The sequence below is a fragment of the Macaca mulatta genome, chromosome 11 (genome assembly GCF_049350105.2).
Source record: "Macaca mulatta isolate MMU2019108-1 chromosome 11, T2T-MMU8v2.0, whole genome shotgun sequence".
Lineage (NCBI taxonomy): Eukaryota > Metazoa > Chordata > Mammalia > Primates > Cercopithecidae > Macaca > Macaca mulatta.
Window position 1 is genome coordinate 110951776 of NC_133416.1, and position 21758 is coordinate 110973533.

The following is a 21758-nucleotide window of genomic DNA, read 5'->3' on the forward strand; positions in this document are numbered from 1 at the left end:
ATTATCATCTCTATTCTGATTCGAAGTCATCATTTTGAAACATTTTCTTTTTCGGCTTCAATCCTAAGCAATTATTAAAAGCCTCGTAAACATTATTCTTAATAATAAGTAAATAAGTAAAAGTCTTAAATTGTTAAGCAGATTTTATATGTTTTTCTTTAGCATCCACGAGGGCAGGTAGTCTTACATAGGTTTAGAAGATGGAGAAAGAGAGGAAGGAAGGGAAAGAAAGAAAGAAAAAATCTGGAGTAAATCTCCTTCTCAATTGACAGAAAATGTAATTTTAACTTTTATTTGTATTTATTAATACAGGTCAAGGTCTTTCATTGCAGAACACAGACTCCACTATACTTAGACCAAAAGTTTCTTGAGATAGTAGATACATCATCAAATCTCTGGAAGGGTAGAGACTAATTCAGATGCTACACAGCTGGGAGCAGAACAGCCCAGGGAGGCCTACAAAGGGTAGACACCTGGCTGGGTGCAGTGGGTCACACCTGTAATCCAAGCAATCTGGGAGGCCAAGGCAGGCAGATTGTTTGAGTCCAGGAGTTCAAGACCAGCCTGGGCAACATAGTGAAACCCCATTTCTACTAAAAATACAAAAAACTAGCCAGGCGTGGTGGTGCATGCCTATAATCCCAGCTACTTGGGAGGCTGAGGTGGCAGAATCACCTGATCCCAGGATCAGATGCTTGCAGTGAGCTGAGGACAGTGACCTGAAATCATGCTACTGCACTCTAGTCTGGGCAACCAGAGTGAAATCCTGTCTAAAAAAGTTTTTTTAGTTACACACACACACACAAAGGGTGGATACCTAAGCTGATAACCTTACCACCACCACCAGGCTGTTCTGACTGTCCTGGCTGCCACAGCTCTGTGACTGCCACATGTCTCCAGCCTCACCACCTTGGACACTAGACACTGGGCTATAGATGTCCCCATTGTGCTTGCCAGAAGGGTTGATCTCCCTTCTACCAGCTGCATCACCTCATATTATTTCTTTCCACCAAGAAGCTTTGCACAAGTGCTTCTGCTTGGAGGACCTTATATCACATGTGGGGCTCTAGCTGCAAGGGAGTCTGGGAAAAAGTAGCACTTAGCCTACTAGTCTCTAGAATGCAGAAAAGTGCCGTCAGAAGAGAGCTCAAGCAGGTGCTGATGAGCCCATCTGTATATATGCCGGGTTATGTTACCTTTATTTTTTTCGCTTGAGCGCTTTTTAAATTCCTTGTAAACTGCATAAGGAAAAGTTTCATGCTCATTCTTATTATCTTTGCAGCAAAATCTTACGACTTTGGCAACAAAGAATGGCTACATCAAATTTAGCAACTTAATACAGGTAAAAATTTAGGGGAAGTTTAGAGGATAACCTGCCTAAAGAAGTTTTGTTTTGTTTGTTTTGTTGTTTCTGTTTTGCTTTTTTTTTTTTTTTTTTTTTTTTTTTGAGACGGAGTCTTGCTCTGTCGCCCAGGCTGGAGTGCAGTGGCGCGATCTCGGCTCACTGCAAGCTCCGCCTCCCGGGTTCACGCCATTCTCCTGCCTCAGCCTCCCGAGTAGCTGGGACTACAGGCACCCACAACCGCGCCCGGCTAATTTTTTTGTATTTTTAGTAGAGACGGGGTTTCACCGTGGTCTCGATCTCCTGACCTTGTGATCCGCCCGCCTCGGCCTCCCAAAGTGCTGGGATTACAGGCGTGAGCCACCGTGCCCGGCCTCTGTTTTGCTTTGACATCAGTCAGCTGTTGCAGGATCTGCATGGGCAAGTCTCAGTTTTCTGGAAAGCAAAGTCATTATCTGCCACTGCCTTCTTAGAATGTTATGTGGCTTGTTGAGCTACGTAATGTACATTGGCTGAGTTAGAAATTGAGGATTTGAGGCTGGGGAGAGGGAAAGAAATTGAAATGTGGCAGCAGTGTACTAGGTGCTTCACATCTGGAATTATCAACTCCATTATAAAGATGGGGAAGTTGCATTGGAAAGTTGGGAACTCTATGCCTGTGAGACAGGTAGAAATTAAAACCATATCTTTCTGGCAGGCATGGTGGCTCACACCTATAATTTCAGCACTTTGGGAGGCCAAAGCAGATGGATCACTTGAGGTCAGGAGTTCAAGATCAGCCTGGCCAACATGGTGAAACTCCGTCTCTACTAAAAATACAAAAATTAGCTGGGCATGATGGCATTCACCTGTAGTCCCAGCTACTTAGGAGGGTGAGGCAGGAGAATTGCTTGAACCCAGGAAACAGAGGTTGCAGTGAGCCAAGATCACACCACTGCACTCCAGCTGGGGTGACAGAGTGAGACTCCGTCTCAAAAAAAACAAAAACAAAAACAAAAACAAAAAAAACCATATCTTACTGACTTCAGAGATTGTTCCCATGAATTGAATAGAAACTTCTAGTATGAACAACAGATTGCAGAGAAGAATAGGGAGGAGCAGGCCAAGCATCTTTCTGAGGCTCCCTCTTCCCTGCTCCTCAACCCTGAGCAGTCCCTGGGGACTCCAGAATTTGACTTTCTGATTTGCTTTCCAAGAAAATATAGGTCAGGATGGGCACAGTTGCCTCATGCCTGTAATCCTAGTACTTTGGGCAGCCAAGGCAGGAGGATTGCTTGAACCCAGGAGTTCGAGACTGGCCTGGGCAACATGGCAAAACCCCATCTCTACAAAAATACAAAAATTTGCAGAGTGTGGTGGTGCATGCCAGTAATTCCAGCTACTCAGGAGGCTGAGGTGGGAGGATCACTTGAACCCCCGAGGTTGAAGCTGCATTGAGCTGTGATTGTGCTACTGCACTCCAGTTGGGACAACAGAGTGAGACCCTGTCTCAAAAATAAGAAAAAAATTTGTAGGTCAGAATGGCCGGGGTGTGATGGGCCTCTAGTTTCTCTAGCTGCATCACCTTTGAACCATCCAGAGTCCCAGTAAGCTGTGGGCCGGAGCATGGAGGAGAATCCTCAGAGACAGATCCCCTGCCCACATGTCTGGACCTTGCTCATGCCAGCAAAGGGCTGAACCCCTGTGTTTCAGGACTCAGGTTTGCTGAGTGTCATCACTGATCCCATCCACACCCCAGTCACTCTCTTCTGGCCCACTGACCGAGCCCTCCAAGCCCTACCTGCTGAACAACAGGACTTCCTGTTCAACCAAGACAACAAGGACAAGCTGAAGGAGTATTTGAAGTTTCATGTGATACGAGATGCCAAGGTATTTAGTTTACATGCGGATATAAGTGCAAGAATGTCCCCGGGTGGTGATAAAATTCAGCACTGAGGCATTGTGGCCTAGGAACTGTGAGTGCGTCCCCGTCTCCACTGTGTGCAGGAAGCCACAGCATCCCCTGCCCCACTGTGTCCTCCGACTGGCCGTGGTTGATTGGCTCCTGCAGTATACCACATTTGGTTCTGTTCCATGGGCTTGCCATTATTATTATTTACTTTAACCAATACCCAAGAGCATCATTCCTCTCTCTACTGCGGATCAGCCTTTCTGCATTCCTAGTTCTCCTGGCAAAATGGCTGCTGACAACAGTTCTCGAGTTTTTCCAGATGGACTCTTTCTCATCCAGTTCCAAAATTTCTAGGCAAATGGCTGATTGATCCAGCCCTGAACTAATTAACTGTATTAGAGAAGCACGATCATATAGAAACTAGCATGATTATATAGGAACATGCATGATCACATAGGAACATACGTGATATAGGAATAAGCATGATATAGGAACAAGCACAATCATGTAGGAACAAGCATGATCATATAGAAGCAAGCATGATCATATAGGAGCAAGCACGATCACATAGGAGCAAGCATGATCATATAGGAGCATGCACGATCACGTAGGAGCAAGCACGATCATATGAGAGCAGCATGATCATATGGGAGCATATGCACAGTCTTATAGGAACAAGCAAGATCATTTAGGAGCAAACATGATCATACAGGAGCAAGCACAATCATATAGGAACATGGCAGCCATCCTGAGTCCTCATCCAGGACTCATGTTTCTCTCCAGGACCAAGTCTGCCCAGTCCAAGAATGCCAAATGCCCCAACTTCAGTTCATCCACAGCATCTAGATTAGTTGCCCAAGGCTGCCGTCACACATTACCACAAGCTGGGCAGCTTAAACCGCAGAAATGTGTTCCTTGTAGTAAACAGTTCTGGAGGCAAGATGTCGGAGATGAAGAGCTGGCAAGGTTGTTCCTTCTGGAGGTTCTAAGGGAGAATTTGCTCCATGCTTCTCTCTCTGCCTCTGGTGGTTTCTGGAAATCCTTGGTGCTCCTGGGCTTGTAGTGAATCCCTCCAATCTCTGTTTCTGCCAACACAGGACTGTCTCCCTGTGTGTTTCTGTGCCTTCACGTAGCATTTGCCTCTTGCTTCTTATAAGAACACCATTCATATTAGATTAAGAGTCCACTCTACTCCAGGATTACCTCATCCTAACTAATTACATCTGCAATGACCTCATTTCCAAATAAGATCATATTCTGAGGAATTGGGCATCAGGACTTCAACATAACTCTTTGAGGGGCACAGTGCCACCCATAACTGCATCCTATGTCATTTCCCAGCCTCATCCACTCATTCTTTCATTTGCTTCATACACTAAGACTGCATCTTCAGAGACTCCCAAGCATAGATGGGGGATGGAAGGGTGATTGAAACCAGTCCAGCTGGTCAACTCTTTCCCTCCAGAAGGAGTTTCCAACCTCCCAGAGAGCCCCCAATTATTCTTCCCATTGGTTATACCTGCGGTCATTGTAATGCTAAAGTTATTATAACTTGTGGGAAAATCTGCATCTGAATTTGGTTTTTTGGTAAAGCTCCTTCGGGCAGTCCCTTCTTCAGCCCAAATTTGGGGCAGTCACGTGGCACCATTGCCCACACAGGTTTTAGCTGTGGATCTTCCCACATCCACTGCCTGGAAGACCCTGCAAGGTTCAGAGCTGAGTGTGAAGTGTGGAGCTGGCAGTGACATTGTGAGTATCATCATGAAGGGTGGTCAGGGAGGGGTTCACACATTCACAGCAAGCTATTCCCCAACCACTGCCCCTTCAAGGAGATGTTCATTTTTTCCCCCTCCATTCATAACAAGCTCATTTTTTTTCTCACTACCTTCAGAGGTATTTTTCCTGAGAGTGCGTAAGTGGATGTGAAAAACCTGATAAATCCTGGCCAACCGAAGCCCTCTTAGCAGGTGGCAGGAAGCCTTTTACACTGGAAGCTGATTTTGTTTTTTGTGTAGAGCATTTATTTTCCAATGTGAGATACTTTCCTGAAACAGGAAAATATACAGTCATTCCTTTCTCTTCCTTCCCAGCCCCACCACTGTGACCTCACCTCGAACACTTTCTTGGCAGTCAGAGCCAGCTCTGGGCTATGCCTACCTAGATCAGCCAACTGAGAGGTTTGCAGTTTTTACTTCCCCTGGTTAGTTCCCGAACAATTCTGCCTTCCTGTAATTCCATATGATGAATGGGTCTAATGGGATTATTCCAACTGCATATCATGGAAAAGCCAAAATCTGGTGACTTAAATGTGTAAGGATTTATTCGCTTTTATAAAAGAAATCTGGAGGTAGCCAATCCAGAGTTAGTATGATGGCTCAGTAGAGAAGTGCCTTCTGTCTTTCTGCTCTGCAGCACACATGGTTCCAGCCTCTAAGGTCCAGCATGGTTGCTGGAGTTCCAGGCGCCATGTCCACTTTTCAGGCAGTGGAAAGGAGGAAGGGCAAAAGGGATGCATCTCCCAACTGAGTTAATTCCCTTCAAGGAGGATTCCAACAACTTCCATACAACATTCTGTGTACATCTTATGACCAGTATCCTTTGGTGTTTGAATTAGAATTGCATTGAATTTATAACTGAATTTGAAGAGTATTAACATCTTTTCATTCCAACTTTTGGAACATTATCCCAGTGTACACGCTTGAGATTTGTCCTGTCTCCCTAGACCAAAATAGACAACTATCAGAGAAGGATAGTAAGAATGCCTTCTGCTTGTTCTGTGTGTTGATGCAGCTTTCAGAGCACTCTGCAATGTATTATTTAGTCTGATCTGTATAACAATGCTATATTAGAAATCATGTACTCTATTCACCTGGTGAAAAAAACAGTGAACCACAGAGAGGTTCAGTGACTTGCCTGCGGTCACATAGTACATGAGTGAATATGCAAGGCTTTAACCACAGTTTTCTGGTGTTCCTTCCACAGAGTCACACTATCTCCATCCCATCCATAGATGCTGGGAGTTACCTTGTTTTCCTCTCAAAAGCTTTCTTAAAGCATTTTGTGTATTGGAAGAATAATGTATCCATCAACTTACTAGCTGGGTGACCTCAGGAAAGGCCCTGAGATTGTTGCCAGCATTAAATGAAATAATGTCTCCAAAACCCAGATGATTATGCCTGGTACATGTGAAAAAAGAAATTATCATTACAAGGCCGGGCGCGGTGGCTCAAGCCTGTAATCCCAGCACTTTGGGAGGCCGAGACGGGCGGATCACGAGGTCAGGAGATCGAGACCATCCTGGCTAACACAATGAAACCCCGTCTCTACTAAGAAATACAAAAAAATTAGCCGGGCGTGGTGGCGGCGCCTGTAGTCCCAGCTACTCGGGAGGCTGAGGCAGGAGAATGGCAGGAACCCGGGAGGCGGAGCTTGCAGTGAGCCGAGATCGCGCCACTGCACTCCAGCCAGGGCGACAGAGCGAGACTCCGCCTCAAAAAAAAAAAAAAAAAAAAAAAAAAAGTATCATTACAAAGTTAAAGGCTATCACTTGTACACCCTGGAAAGAAAGCTGAACCAGGCACTTTGCTAGGTGCTGGCACTAAATCAGGAGAGTCGGTTACTACACACAAAGAAGGCACATCAGTGAAGTTCATCCCTAACCACAGCAAGGCCATCCTTGCTCCACCCTATCACCCACTGCTGACGTTTCGCCTTTGGTAGAGGAAGTGAGGCAGAGGGATCAAGGGGGCAGGCTCTGAGGCTGACTGCCTGGGTGCAAATGCCTGCACCACCATTCACTGGGCAAGTCATTTAACCTCTCACTGCCTTAGTTCCCTCGTCTGTAAACGGGTACTAATAATAGTAGCTACATCCAACACAACCACCTTGGATTGTTGTAAGAATTAAAAGAATTCGCACAGGTAAAGGACTTAGAACAGTATCTGGCACATAATACATGCTGGGTATTTGATAAATGGGGTTTTATTAAGTTCTTCCTGAGTCTTGCAGTTACTGGCCATGTTGCATGTCTGGGAAAGAAGAGATACATTAAAGAGATTGACTATTTCTCTCTCTCTTTCTCTTTCTTTTTTTTTTTTTTTTTTTTTTTTTTTTTTCTTTCTCAGGGTGACCTCTTTCTGAATGGCCAAACCTGCAGAATTGTGCAGCGGGAGCTCTTGTTTGACCTGGGCGTGGCCTACGGCATTGACTGTCTGCTGATTGATCCCACCCTAGGGGGCCGCTGTGACACCTTTACTGCTTTCCATGCCTTGGTCAGTCCTAAAAACAGCAGTGTAGTAAGAGAACCTTAAGCCAAAGATGGTCCTCGTGATCCAGTGTGGACCCTGTTATAAAACCATGTAGGGCCTGTCCTCAGCAAGACCAGGACCCAGAAGACCTGGCATCTGGCAACAGGCATCTGCTTCGCCCCACACAGCCTGGAATATTCTTGTTTATCCCTCCACCCACTCACCCACCCATTCATTCCCTTATCACTGAGAAAACAGTTCTTGGATACCAACCATGTGCCAACTACCATTCATTTTCAAACGCATCCATCTATTAAGTCACTCATTCATTCAACAAACATTTGTTGAAAGTCTGTCAGATTACACCATATGAAATTGCCATATTTGACAGTCTGGAACCTATGAAAAGGGCAATTTCATATAGTCAGTCTAATATGATATGCCACCCACACCTCTCTTCACTTACCCATTGATTCATTCATTTGACAACATTGATTGAACTTCTATCCCAAGCCCTGCACTGTGTGAGGCATTTTTACATTCACTCATTCATCCATCCAGCACCTTTACTGAGTACTCCCCTGGAGCCAGCCATTGTGTTCAATACTTAGTTTACCCCTACAATAATCCAATAATAGGAATAGTTGTCATCCACCCTATTGTGTAGATTTAGAAACTGACTCTCAAAGAGGTAAAGTGACGTTACATGCAAAGTTTGTCACCAGTTGGTATCTGTACCTGGCATCCCCTAGGAATTTCAGTAATTATCCCAAATTTTTTGGATCCCAGTCAGTCGAAGTAGGAGATGAAACCAGTTGTCCTTTCTACCATAGGGGTCTTCTTAATTTCCAAGTTATATTCCACACATATTTTTCAGTTCATCATTTTTCCTCATCAATCTTCTGAAGATCAAATAGCAGCAAGAATTATTATCCCTATTTATTATAAAACTAAGGCTCAAATAGTATTAGTGATTGGCCAAAAGTATCCCATTTAACTTAAAATGGAACTAACACTTGCACCCATATGTCCCACTGCTAATAGCATATGCCTGTAAGATACTGCCCAGGTCCAGCTCTGTATAACAGATTTTCCCTTCAGAGAACAAAACCACAGAGCTAATGCCCAAGACAGATCTTCAGAATTATCCGTGGCAAAGTTAGTGTGTTTGTTTTGATATTCTTTGTTGTTGTTTTCAGATAGGGTCTTGCTCTGTCATCCAGGCTGGAGTTCAGTGGCGCAATCACAGCTCACTGCAGCCTTGAACTCTTGGGCTCCAGTGATCCCCTCAACTCAGCCTCCAAAGTCACTGGGACTACAGGTTCATGTGCCACCATGCCTGGCTAATATTTTTTTTTTTTTTTTTACAGACAGAGTCTTGCTTTGTTGCCTAGGCTGGTCTCAAACTCCTCGCCTCAAGCGATCCTCCTGCCTTGGTCTCCCAAAGTGCTAGGATTACAGGTGTCGGCCGCCATGCCTGGCCTGTTTCCATATTCCTGATCATAGCCAGAGTCTTAATCAAAATTAAGCCCTTAATCCATCCAGGTATTAATTAGGAACATTTCCTTGTGTTTTCTGATATTTTTGATTTTCAAGTGTTTCTTTTCTTGCATACTAGGGGTCGTGTGGGAGCTGTGTCAATACTCCCAGCTGCCCAAGGTGGAGTAAACCAAAGGTAATTAAGAATGCAGTGATAATGTTTGGAGAGCCATAAGTCTGTTTCATTGTGTGTGTGTGTGTGCGCGCGTACACGCATGCACTTATGTTGCATAAATGTAATTTATGTCATTCTTTCAACAACAAAACCAGTGGAGTAAGATAGATATTCTCAGCCCAGGCCACCTGTCAACCCACGTTCTAGGAACTGTCTAGAAAAGTCATCGGATGGTAGACCTAGACGGACTTAGAAGATAATTATGATTATAAAAATAGCTGCATTTTGTTGGCTGCTGTCCATGTCCCAGGCTGTGTACTGGGCCTTTATATACTCATTACTCTGTCCCTCTTTATAATACTCAAAGGAAGCTATTGTTATCTACACTTTACTTATGAGAAAAATGGGTCTCAGAGAGGGTAAGCAATCAGTCCAAGGCCACAGAGCTAGTAAGGAGCAAAGATAGGATGAAAGTCCAGAGAGCAATGGAGAGTAATGGTTAAGTCAATGAAATTTAGAGTCCACAGGTATGGGGTCAAATTCCATAATCTTTGCCAAATCCTATGACCTGTCAGGTTTGCCTCTGTAAAATGGAGCTAATAATGGACTCTGTGCAGCTATTAGGAAAAGTAAATTTTAAAAATGTGGGTATACTTAAGTGCCTGGCACATAGTAAGTGCTCATTAAGTGCTGTTTTGTATTACTTATTCAAAAGTCAAGCTCTTCCTAGTCTACTAGTAAAACCTATAACAAAAATATCTCTACAAAACAAAATCTAACTCATACCCTCCCTGCCTACAATTTGGGAGCCTTGCCCCACACCCCTTCCATGACAGGAAGCTACCTCCTTCCCACTCCCTCCCCAGGCAACCATGCCACTTGCAGAGCACTCTACGGGTCTGAAAGTTCTTCCCCTTGAGACTGGGGAGAAATCCTCCCACGGACCCTAGATCTACTTCCTCCCCCATCCGCATGTTTCTGCCGTTGGCCGGTTGACCCCCGTAGGAAAAACACTGCCTTCGAAAAAAGTTGGCTCACATTGGAAGTCCCATTTTTTATTTGGGCAGTACCTAGGATCCTCCACGAGGGCACAGACTAGAGCCCCAGTGCCTGCAGTGGTAAGTGAAGGGATGGTCCACTCTCTTCCCTTAGGGTGAGAAGCAGAAGTGTCTCTACAACCTGCCCTTCAAGAGGAACCTGGAAGGCTGCCGGGAGTGGTGCAGCCTGGTGATACAGATCCCCAGGTGCTGCAAGGGCTACTTCGGGCGAGACTGTCAGGGTGAGGGTGCCTCTTCCCGCCTCGCGACTCTAAAAGTGGTAATAGACTGCCCATTGTCCAGTCTTTGAACGTACCAAAATTATAGGGAGATGGGGGAAACACTGCCAATGATGATTCCCAGACCCCAAAACTCTGAAGAGTTGTGTATCATTCCTTCTACTTTGGCATATTTTTTTATCAAGTTGAGATCCTACTGTGCATATATTGTAATTGTGTGTCTGCTTTTTTCTTTGATATTAGAGCGTAGACATTTCTGATGGTGCTAAAGACACTATATCTCATTTTTGATGCTGTACAACATGATATCCATGATATTGATAAGCATGTTTAAATGCATTTGATATGATTCTCCCTTGGCAGGTGATGTACTGAGACAGTACGTATGGGCCATAATTTCCTGAAACCACCCCTGTCCCTTGTAGAGGATGTATAGCGTTGGCTCCCTCTGTTACCTCATCAGGAAAGGGCTCCTTGCCAAAGCGTATTTGGGCCCATCCTGGAACCCCTGTGTTAACTTCTAGCCAACAATACATCAACAGTTGCAGCATCACAAATGCCTCAAAAGCACTTGTCTGCCACATGTTGTTCTAAGTAGGCACATTTATTGAGTTTTATTGAATGTTTTTTCCCCATACATATCAAAACATCTAATCTGGGCAACAACCCCTAGGGAGTAGGTTCTGTTGTTGTCTTCCCCTCCCCGCTGACTTTTTTTGAGAGAGGGTCTCACTCTGTTACCGAAGCTGGAGTATAGTGGCAGGACCATAGCTCACTACAGTCTCAACCTTCTGGGCTCAAGTGATCCTCCCACCTCAGCCTCTCAAGTAGCTGGGACTACAGGCACATGCCACCAGACTCAGCTAATTTTTTTGTATTTTTTGCAGAGCTGGGGTTTCACCATGTTGCCCAGGCTGCTCTCGAACTCCTGAGCTCCAGCAATCCATCCACCTCGGCCTCCCAAAGTGCTGGGATTACAGGCGTGAGCCGCCGTGCCTGGCCTGTTGTCCCCATTTTGTAAATGAGAAAACAGAGGCAGAGAGAGGATAAGAAGTAAACCCAAGGTCCCGCTGGTCTGTCTCTGGCAGCCATGATTTTTACTAGCATGCGTACTCCATTCATCATAATCTCATTAAGAATACTCTGGGTTGAAAGCCCCCGTGACCACCCAGCTCCACCCTCCATCACTAAAGTGTGGACCATTCATGAAAATCAGTATCATTCTAATATTCGTTCAGGGCTTTATCCTTTCAAACTGTTCTCAGTTATAATGCCTCATTTGATCTTCACAATAACAATGTGGTATAGGTCAAGCAGACACTATATCATTATTATCATCATCATTTAGAGCTAAGAAAACAAAAGCTCAGAGCAAGTTCATTACTCAGCATGGATATCCTCAAATCCAATGCACAAACCCCCAAATACAGTGCACGGTTCAGTGTATCACCCTGTCAAGACAGAATCATATCAGATACCATGAAGTTCATGTCCCATAGGCCAGTGACTTGCCCTAAATATCCACTGACACTGAGGGCCACGTTCCCTCTGGGCTAACAGAGGTCAGATGCCGCAGCACATTTACAAAGGCGCTGAGCTGCTCTGGCTTTGGGAGACTGTTGAGTCACCGCTGTTTCATCTCTTCCAGCCTGCCCTGGAGGACCAGATGCCCCGTGTAATAACCGGGGTGTCTGCCTTGATCAGTACACCGGCACCGGAATGTGTAAATGCAACACCGGCTTCAACGGGACGGCGTGTGAGATGTGCTGGCCAGGGAGATTCGGGCCTAATTGTCTGCGTATGTGGCGCCGCTTCCCTGTGCTAGAGCTTGTTTTTTAACTGTGTTCCCTGTCCTTGTCTATGCCATCTGCCTGACCTGGAGGCATCCTTCTTGTCCTTTCTCCCAGCCACACCCCTCCCATCTGCCTGCCTTATGTGCTTATTTCCTCCTTGGATGTATTCCCAGTTTCCACTGAAAAAGCTTCACCTCTAGAAGTGAAACTTGTCCCCAGCAGCCACCAAGGCACGATGTGGCTGAATAATGTTCATTCAATCATTCAACCAATGTGGATTTACTGAGTCCTTACTAATATTGAATGCTGACATTGATTAAGTGCCTACTATGTGCCAGCCACATATGTTTTACAATTCAATCCACTTAACCACCCTTTGAGATAGTTACTGTTATTATCCGCAATTAGCAGATGAAGAAACCAAGGTACAAAGAGCTTAAGTGATTTACTCAAGAGCCAGCAATTTTTTTCTTTTTTTTTTTTGGAGACAGTTTCGCTCTTGTTGCCCAGGCTGGAGTGCAATGGCACAATCTCGGCTCATCACAACCTCTGCCTCCCGGATTCAAGTGATTCTCCTGCCTCAGCTTCCTGAGTAGCTGGGATTACAGGCATGTGCCACCACTCCTGGCTAATTTTGTATTTTTAGTAGAGATGGGTTTCTCCATGTTGGTCAGGCTGGTCTCAAACTCCCGACCTCAGGTGATCCACCTGCCTCAGCTTCCCAGCAGTGCTGGGACTACAGGTATGAGCCACCTCACCCGGCCGAATATTTCTAATGTCTAGGGATTTGTGGTTTAGGGACTGACAGGGACAAAATTCCAGCTCTCCAAAGGCTTACAGAAACAAATTCTTCTAAAAAATCATTATAAAGGATATAAAAGCAAAGAAGCAGGTAGAAAGGTGAAGGATGAAAGGAGATGTTGTTTTAGAAGACACCTCACGTAGGGAATATTTGAGTAGAGACCTAACAGACACAAGGGGGCCAGGCATGAGGTATGAAGAGCAGGCCACTCAAACTTTCAGCAGTGCGGGAAAGACTCCATGACTCCACTGGCCGGTATGTTAGCCACTAGCTACATGTAGCTATCAAGCACGCAAAACGTGTGGCTGAGGAACCAAATGTTTAATTAAATTTAAATGGCTACGTGTAGCTAGTAGACAGTGCAGACCAGAGGAACAGCTTTCCTCAAGGTGAGATGAGCAAGTGCAAAGGCCCTGGGGCAGGAGCCAGCTTGGTGTGCACGGAACAGCGGGAAGACCAGGATGGCTGAGTGGAGCGGGCACAGAGGAGGAAGAGAGGAAGAGAATGCAATCTGAAGGTCACCAGAGACCAGCTCTTCTTGGCCAATGAAAGGTCTTTAGCTCTGTGTGTGACAGGAGGCCAGCGAAGTGTTGGGAACAGAGGGGTGTTGTGAAGAGATTAGAAAGGATGGCTCTGGGCAGGGTATCTGTAGGAGAACAGGCACAGAAGCAGGACCCCTTGGGGAAAATGATGCAACAATCTAGGCCAGCGCTAATGGTGACTTGTGCTAGCTTGGTAGTGCTGGGGTTAGTGAGAAATGGTGAATCAGTATATATGTTTTAATGTTACTTTTCTTTTTGAGATAAAATCTCACTCTATCACCCAGACTGAAATACAGTGGTGGGATTATGGCTCACTGCAGCTTCAATCTCCCGGGCTTAAGCAGTCCTCCCACCTCAGCCTTCTGAGTAGTTAGGCCTACAGGCACGTGCCACCATACCCAACTAATTTTTTATTTTTTTAATTTTTTGTAGAGATTGGGTCTCCCTATATTCTCCAGGCTGGTCTCAAACTTCTGGCCTCAATCAATCCTCCTGCTTCAGCCTCCCAAAGCTGGAATCACAAGCATGATCCACTGCACCTGGCCACAATTTTATTTTATTTTTTTTAAGACAGAGTCTCACTCTGTTACCCAGGCTGGTTTACAGTGGTGTGATCACAGCTTACTGTAGCCTCAACATCTTGGGCTCAAGCAGTCCTCCCATCTCAGTCTCCCGAGTAGCTGGGACTAAAAGCATGTACCACGACACCCGGCTAATTTGTGATTGTTTTTTTGTAGTTACAGGGTTGCGCCACGTTGCCCAGGCTGGTCTTGAACTTCTGGCCTGAAGCAATCCTCCCACCTCAGTCTCCCAAAGTGCTGGGATTACAGGCATCAGTCACCACACCCAGCCAGAATTTTACTTTTAAATAGATTTCTCCATCAGGAAGCCCCAGATGAGATGATCTCCCTAAATGTTCATTGCATATCCCATGACACACTACTGTAATTATAACATTCATCTCATTTATAATTCCATGTTCAAGAGCTGGGTACTCTAAGACTGTAAGCCCCATGAGAACAGGGACCTTCTCTATTATGTTTTTCCCTGTAATCTTATGGCTTAGCAGTGCGTGGCCTGTGATAGTCCCTGAATAAGTTATTTTTTAGATGTTTCAATGAATGAATGAATGGCTATGACACAAGCATGGTTCCTCCCACAACTGAAAATGCACAGCCAACAAGGGGTCATGGAGCTGGTGGACTGGATCTCAACCCCTGATGACTGATCATATCCTAATTTGTTTACAGCCTGTGGCTGCTCGGACCATGGACAGTGCGATGATGGCATCACGGGCTCCGGACAGTGCCTCTGTGAAACGGGGTGGACAGGCCCCTCGTGTGACACTCAGGCAGGTCTGTCATGGGAGTGGTCAGCTGCTGGCAGCCCAGGGCTGCAGTGGACACTGCCAAGAGCATACAAGTGAGGTTGGGAGTCTGAGTGACATCTGAAAAAAGTGACAAAGCAGGTCCACGTGGTAAAAGATGATTCACATCTGTAGCCCTGGGCCTCAGGAGGATGGAGACTTGCCGTAAAACTAGATGAAAAGATTGAACTCAAACCTATGAAACTAGCACGTCATCCTGTATGATTATAGGACTCACCTCAAGCACAGAATCCCAGGTTCAGGCAAGGACTGTGCCTCGTCCTGGTGGTTTGGGGGCCCAGATGGGTACAGACACAGAGGCGCAGTGGTTTCATGGAAATCACTTTGAAGGCCCAAGACCAGGGTCTGACCCCTGGTTCTGCTACTTACTAGATGAATGGCCTTAGATAACCGCACTCTCTGAGCCTTGACTTGCTTGTCCTTAAAAAGAACTACGTGGTACACATTCTGCAGGGAAAGGATTGCTGGGAGGGTCAGCGAGCGTGGTTTTGAAGTTCCCAGTGTATGCAGATGCTCAAAACAAGCAGCTGCCATTATCACGCTCACCATCATAGTCATTGTCATAACTTGATCCTTACTAAGTGGTCAGTTTTCTGAAGTCTCCTTTATACCCGAAGCCCTGTGTTCTGGTAGATCTGAAATGTGCTGGTTGAGTTATCCATGTGAATGACTGTCATTTCATCCTCCCTGGGGTCAGAGGGCATGGTGAGGCCCTTCCTGTGGGCTTTAGCAACCTGAAGTTTCATGGGTTGCAGCAGTATGGCTAACTTGAGTTCCTCCTGCTCCCTGTTCTTCCTGCCTCCTCCCCTAAGCACCACATGGCCTCCTGCTGCCTACATGCACTGCAGCCCTAGCCAGTCCCAAAGCTCCAGACTTCTCCCTAGCTCAGTGGTGCCCTCAGAAGGCCGTGGAATTTCTCCTCCAATTTAACCATCTCCATCTGGAACCCTCTAATCTTAGGGCCAGAGCACTAATCTGCCAAGTTCATTCCTTGGCAGATACGTTTTGTGGTATAAAGTTTTAGTCGATAGCTCCTAAAGAACATTTTTTCTCATATAAATCTCAATGACATTGCAGACATCATGTCTTACTATAGAAGAGTAATTCTAAAATCCCAGAATCTCCAAGGCTAGAAAAGACCGTAGCAAATCACCGCATCTTCCTGCTGTACAGGGGCACTTACGAACACAGTGGTCGTCCAGACAGTCTTGGGAAGTCTCCTTAGGTGGGTTTTAACTCTTCACACCATGGGTGCAGAATGAAAGTGGCCCCTTCCTTTGCAGTTTTGCCTGCAGTGTGTACGCCTCCTTGTTCTCCTCATGCCACCTGTAAAGAGAACAACACGTGTGAGTGTAACCTGGATTATGAAGGTGATGGAATCACATGCACAGGTAAGCCACCTTTGTGCACAGGTGAAATAGCAGCGTGGTGTGGGAGAGGAGCAGGACTGGCTCACAGTGCCTGGGCTTCATCCTAGCCCTCCTTCCTGTCTGGGCCACTTCAGCAGCACCTACCCTCTCCATAACTCAGTTTCTTTAATGGATGTGCTCATGCTTGATCTGCTCACCCTCTAGGTCAGAGTTTCAAAATTGTTTTGCAAACTGGAATGCACTTTACTTCAGATTTTTTTTTTTTTTTTTTTTTTTTTTTTTGAGATGGACTTTCACTCCTGTCACCCAGGCTGGAGTGCAATAGTGCAATCTTGGCTCACTGCAACCTCTGCCTCCCAGGTTCAAGTGATTCTCCTGCCTCAGCCTCCCGAGTAGCTGAGATTACAGGCATGCGCCACCATGCCCGGCTAACTTTAGAATGTTTTTCTAACTCTACAAGTAATCCAGCCTTCAAAAAAAATCAGAAAATACACAACACTATTTTTTTAAGTTAAACCTAAACATACTCTCACCACTAGGTGAGAATCACTGTCAACATTGCAATATCCATCTGTAGTAGTTAGGATATAGGTTCAGCCATACAGAGACCTAAACGAATGGCGGCATAAATAAGGTAGATGTTTCCTATTGTCTCATATAACAGGTTGGAGGTATCCAGGGCTAACACAGTTTCACTCTGAAAGGTCATTTGGGGGCCTGAACTCATTTTATCTTGTGGCTCTGCCATCATTCACTCACCTCATCTGAGGTGGCCAATATCATAAGCCCAGCCTGGACAGCAAGATGGAAGGAGAGGAAGGAGGCAAACCTCCTTCCCTTTATGCAAACTAGGAATTGTTAAAATCACATCTGCTCCCATCCCATTGGCTGGAATCTCATCATTGGTCATGCCTAGCTACAAGGGAACCTGGGAAATGTAGTCTTTTATTGGGCAACCATGAGTCCACCTGAGAATCTATTATTATAGAAAAAAAGAGACTACGCCAGGCTCAGTGGCTCACGCCTATAATCCTAGCACTTTGGGAGGCCAAGAAGGGCAGATCACTTGAGGTCAGGAGTTTGAAACCAACCTGGCCAACATGGTGAAACCCCGTCTCTACTAAAACTACAAAAATTAGCTGGGTGTGGGGGCAGGTGCCTGTAATCCCTGCTACTTGGGAGGCTGAGGCAGGAGAATCACTTGAACCCAGGAGGCAGAGGTTGCAGTGAGCTGAGATCAGGCCACTCTACTATAGCCTGGGCAACAGAACAAGACTGTCTCAAAAAAAGCAGCAGCAGCAGAAGAAGAAGAAAACAGAGACTAAGTACTGAGGGAAAATTAGCAGTCTCAGTCACATGTACTTTCTAATATTTTTCTAAGGATAAATAGTCACATAGAGATATATACTTTCTTTGCAAAAATTAGATCTTGCTATACCTGTTCTTTATTCAGCTACAAGGCATTCCAAAGTGAGTCAGTATTCAACAATGGCAACAAAGACCTAGATTCTCTTTTCCCACCCTCCCATCCTTAGAATGAGCCTTCTTGTCCTTGTCTTTATTCTTCCAGGGTCTCAAGTGGCTGCATAAGTACAGATGGCTTTTCAGCTGCTCCTGAGGCTGGAGCTAATCTATTGTTAGGTCGATATTTGGGGGATCATGAAAACAAAAGTTCTAAGAGGTAGCACGATGAGGAAAGCATGGACTTTGGAGCCAAACCAACTTGGGTTTAAATCTTCAGCCAGGCCACATTCTAGCTGTTTTACCTTTGTCAGATCAGTTAAACTGAGTCTCAGTTTGTTCACCTATAGAATGGGGATAACAATGTCTAACTCACAGGCTGCTCAATATTGCACTAACTCTACACACACACACACACACACACACACACACACACACACACACACACACTGCCCTAACATGAAAAATCCAAATTCTGAAAACTAATACCAAAGTCAAGCCTGGAGGTATATGACAAAGGGGGCAGAAGTGGACAGATGTCCTCAGGCTTCATCTACGAGGTTGTCACAAAAATATTCATGTTGCAAAGGCCAGCATAGAGGCCACAGAGCATGGGGAGAGAAGGCACGAACACGTAGGGGCCCATTTACCCACCCAGCACCACTAGTGCTGCAGTGACCCATACCCTGACCTGAAGCCCTGGTTCCACAGAAGGTGGTAAGTTGAGCCCTCTCTCCTCTGCTCTTGCAGTCGTGGATTTCTGCAAACAGGACAACGGGGGCTGTGCAAAGGTGGCCAGATGCTCCCAGAAGGGCACGAAGGTCTCCTGCAGCTGCCAGAAGGGATACAAAGGGGACGGGCTCAGCTGCACAGAGATAGACCCCTGTGCGGACGGCCTTAATGGAGGGTGTCACGAGCACGCCACCTGTAAGATGACAGGCCCGGTGAGTCGCTCTTTCCCAGGGAAATTTGGGAGCAGCCCCTTGGGCTTCGCTCCTCCTTGCCTTTCCACCTCCTGCACTCTGCTTATCTCCTGGACTCTTCCTAAACATTTTTTCTAGCACAGTCTGTTTCTTGTTAAAAGTCACTGGGCTAAATGCAAGGTGGTCCCCTAGGTAGAAAAAGGGCGTCCGTGGAAAAGTTGGTGAAATTCTTAAGTGTATTGCTCAGTTAACAGCAATGTATCAACATTAATTTCTTAGCTCTGATGAGTGTGCTATAGCTATGTTGGACGTCAGGGGAAAGCGGGTGGAGAGTTCTCTCTTTGCCACCCTTCTATCCATCTAAAACTATCCTAAATAAAAGGCTTATTAAAAACAAACAGCTGGTAAGATGTGGCAGGAAAAGTGCAGAAAAGATGATGCAAGATGATGTCTGTTGCTGGTTACAAATGTGGTTCTAGAGTCAGACTGCCTTTGCGTCTTACCTCCTGGACTGACAAGCTGTGTAACCTGGAGGTGGCTAATTACTCTCTGAGCCCCAGTTTTCTCATTTGTAAAGTGGGCCTCATAATAATGCAGACATCATAGAGCTGTTGTGGGGATTAAAGGAGATCATTCGTTGATTCAACCAGTGGTCATTGTGCATCTGCTCTATGCTCTTACAGGTCCCAGGGTTATAACAAAAAGACAGAGTCCCTGCTTTCCCGGAGCTCGTGCACAAGTAGAGAGTGGGGGCAATGCATGGTACAGAAACAAATGCACGGAATTTTTTCAGAGAGCACGAGGAGCCCTGTGAAGAACATAAATCAGGCCAATGTGATAGAAGGGAATGGAAAAGCTACTTATGTAGGGTGGTCAGGGAGGCTGTCTCTGAGGAAACCACATTTGAACTGAGATGTAAAGGATGAGGTTTCATCATAAGCCTGGATAAAAGCGGGATGTAGCAGTTATTCCCACTGGACAGGACAGGCATGTTCTCTTGGTCCATCTGAACACCTCCTAGGCTGGACATTGGTCCCATGGGCACTTGGGCATCCTGGAGTCTTAAAGAAGGAACTTTTTCATCTCTTCCCACTCTCCCTCCACAGGGCAAGCACAAGTGTGAGTGTAAAAGTCACTATGTGGGAGATGGGCTGAACTGTGAGCCGGAGCAGCTGCCCATCGACCGCTGCTTACAGGACAACGGGCAGTGCCATGCGGATGCCAAATGTGTCGACCTCCATTTCCAGGGTCAGTGTGACCAAACCACCCTTCTCTTCAGACGTGGGGAAGGGACCCTCAAGGGAAAGAAGAAAAACAAAACAGGCCAAGCATGGTGGCTCAAGCCTGTAATCCCAACACTTTGGGAGGCCGAGGCAGATGGATCACTTGAGGTCAGGAGTTCGAGACCAGCCTGGCCAACATGATGAAACCCCATCTCTACTAAAAATACAAAAAATTAGCTGGGTGTGGTGGCGTACACCTGTAATCCCAGGTACTTGGGAGACTGAGGGAAGTGAAAAGCCACACAGAAGTGTAGAGGCATGGGCAATAGGACATCTTGAAAGCCAGTGGAGGAGGCCAGAAAGGACCCACAAATGTAGTCCCTAGCCAAGGCAGAGGGACTTCAGTGGTTCAGAAAGTGACTCAGGGCACTGTGCTTTACAGCTGATCAGTATGTACTGGATCACTCCAGGGCTGGGTTTGTTTGACAGATGTGGACTCTGGTGGAGACTTCCTGGAGGTTTGAATTGGGCTAAACATAGAGGAGCTGGTAAGGCATTTCTGCTGGCAGGGACAGCATGGCCAGGAGAGAATGACCAAGGTGGTGCTGGGTGAAAGCACCTGGGGAGGGAAGGTGATGAGAGGTTTGAAAGCTTGGTTGGGGATATTCTATGGTCTAGGTACAGGGGCCCTTCCAAGCAGAAAGATTTTATGGGCACTTGCTACTTAGGATGGGGACAAAAATTCAGTTGGGACCAGCTGATTTGGAATTTATTTGCCTCTGGGACTGTGAAGTCAAGAAGAGCTTGGTTTTTTTCTTTAGGACACAATTCATTCAGCCAGTCCCGCCTGTTCCCAAAGCCCACTTCCAGGTGGAAATCTACCCAGCTCATAGAGTGTGGTCCAGCTTCTCCCACGGGCTTTTTCCTTCTGTTATGAATGCCAAGAAAATATTGGCAGTGATACTAAGTGACTGTGCATCGCGTTGGACCTCCCTTCTGTTGGAGCTGTGTGGTTACTGTTAGCTTGGGAAAATGCCTCAGCTTTCCCTGTAGGCACAGTTACAGAACCATCCCACGTTCAGGAGGAAGCGCTGCCCTCACACGGTTCACAGGAGGGCAACCTGCCCTCACGATTGGCAACCGATTTGGTAATGCGTGCAGCAGACAACCTTAAAGTAACTCATACTGAGACCTGTTGGTTCTGTTTCCAGGACCCCATCCTATAGAAATAATCTGAGAATTGAATAAAGATAAGCATACCCATCCCAACATTATTTAACATCACAGAAAATTAGAAATAACATATATATCTAATAGTAAATGATGATAAAATATATTGATATACATCTACTCAAATTCATTGTATTTTGTTGTCTCAATAAAGAGACAAGGAACACTTTTCCATACTTCTCCAAGCTGTTAAATTGGTGTTTGCATTTCAGATATGGCCAAGATCATTTGACTACGCATTGTGCTGTTGAAATATGTTAAAACAAGAAAAACTTAGTCTTCTTTGGTGAAGAAAGTATCCTTTTGTGGCATTATACAATGAACTTGACAATATAAAAATGTGACTTGCTCCTTGAACTATTGCTGGTCTCTGCACTGAATTTTTTGGTTAGGAAAGATATCAGCTATGAACCAATGATAAAAATCTTCCAGTATCTTAGGAGGAAATGAGTTTTTAAAACTTTTTTTAAAGGCACAGCAGGCGTCAGAAAACACACAGAGCCCTGGGCAGAAACTCACTTTAATGTGTTTTTTATAGCTGTAAAGGTCACAAAAAAATTTTCAATTATAAGTATGGGGAGGAGGAGAAAATCATGTTACCAGAGAAATTTTATAAT

General features: G+C 45.6%; 1 protein-coding gene across 7 annotated transcripts in view; it reads left to right on the forward strand.

Moving 5' to 3' along the window:
- STAB2 (stabilin 2) overlaps nt 1-21758 on the forward strand; it is a 168623-nt gene that overhangs the window by 132830 nt on the left and 14035 nt on the right. Inside the window, exons 50-60 of one of the 7 annotated variants that reach the window (XR_013401292.1) lie at nt 1283-1342; nt 3035-3211; nt 4893-4982; nt 7358-7504; nt 9099-9155; nt 10287-10451; nt 12059-12208; nt 14798-14902; nt 16218-16325; nt 18516-18709; nt 19795-19936. Coding sequence is in view for 3 of the 7 variants with exons in the window: in XM_015152616.3 (XP_015008102.3) it covers nt 1283-1342; nt 3035-3211; nt 4893-4982; nt 7358-7504; nt 9099-9155; nt 10287-10413; nt 12059-12208; nt 14798-14902; nt 16218-16325; nt 18516-18709; nt 19795-19936 (1357 nt within the window). In the remaining 4 variants the exon portion in view is untranslated. Of the gene's footprint in view, nt 1-1282; nt 1343-3034; nt 3212-4892; nt 4983-7357; nt 7505-9098; nt 9156-10286; nt 10452-12058; nt 12209-12694; nt 12920-14797; nt 14903-16217; nt 16326-18515; nt 18710-19794; nt 20080-21758 lie in introns of those variants that run through there. The other 6 variants (XR_013401291.1, XM_015152616.3, XR_013401293.1 and 3 more) reach the window with 6 other exon arrangements.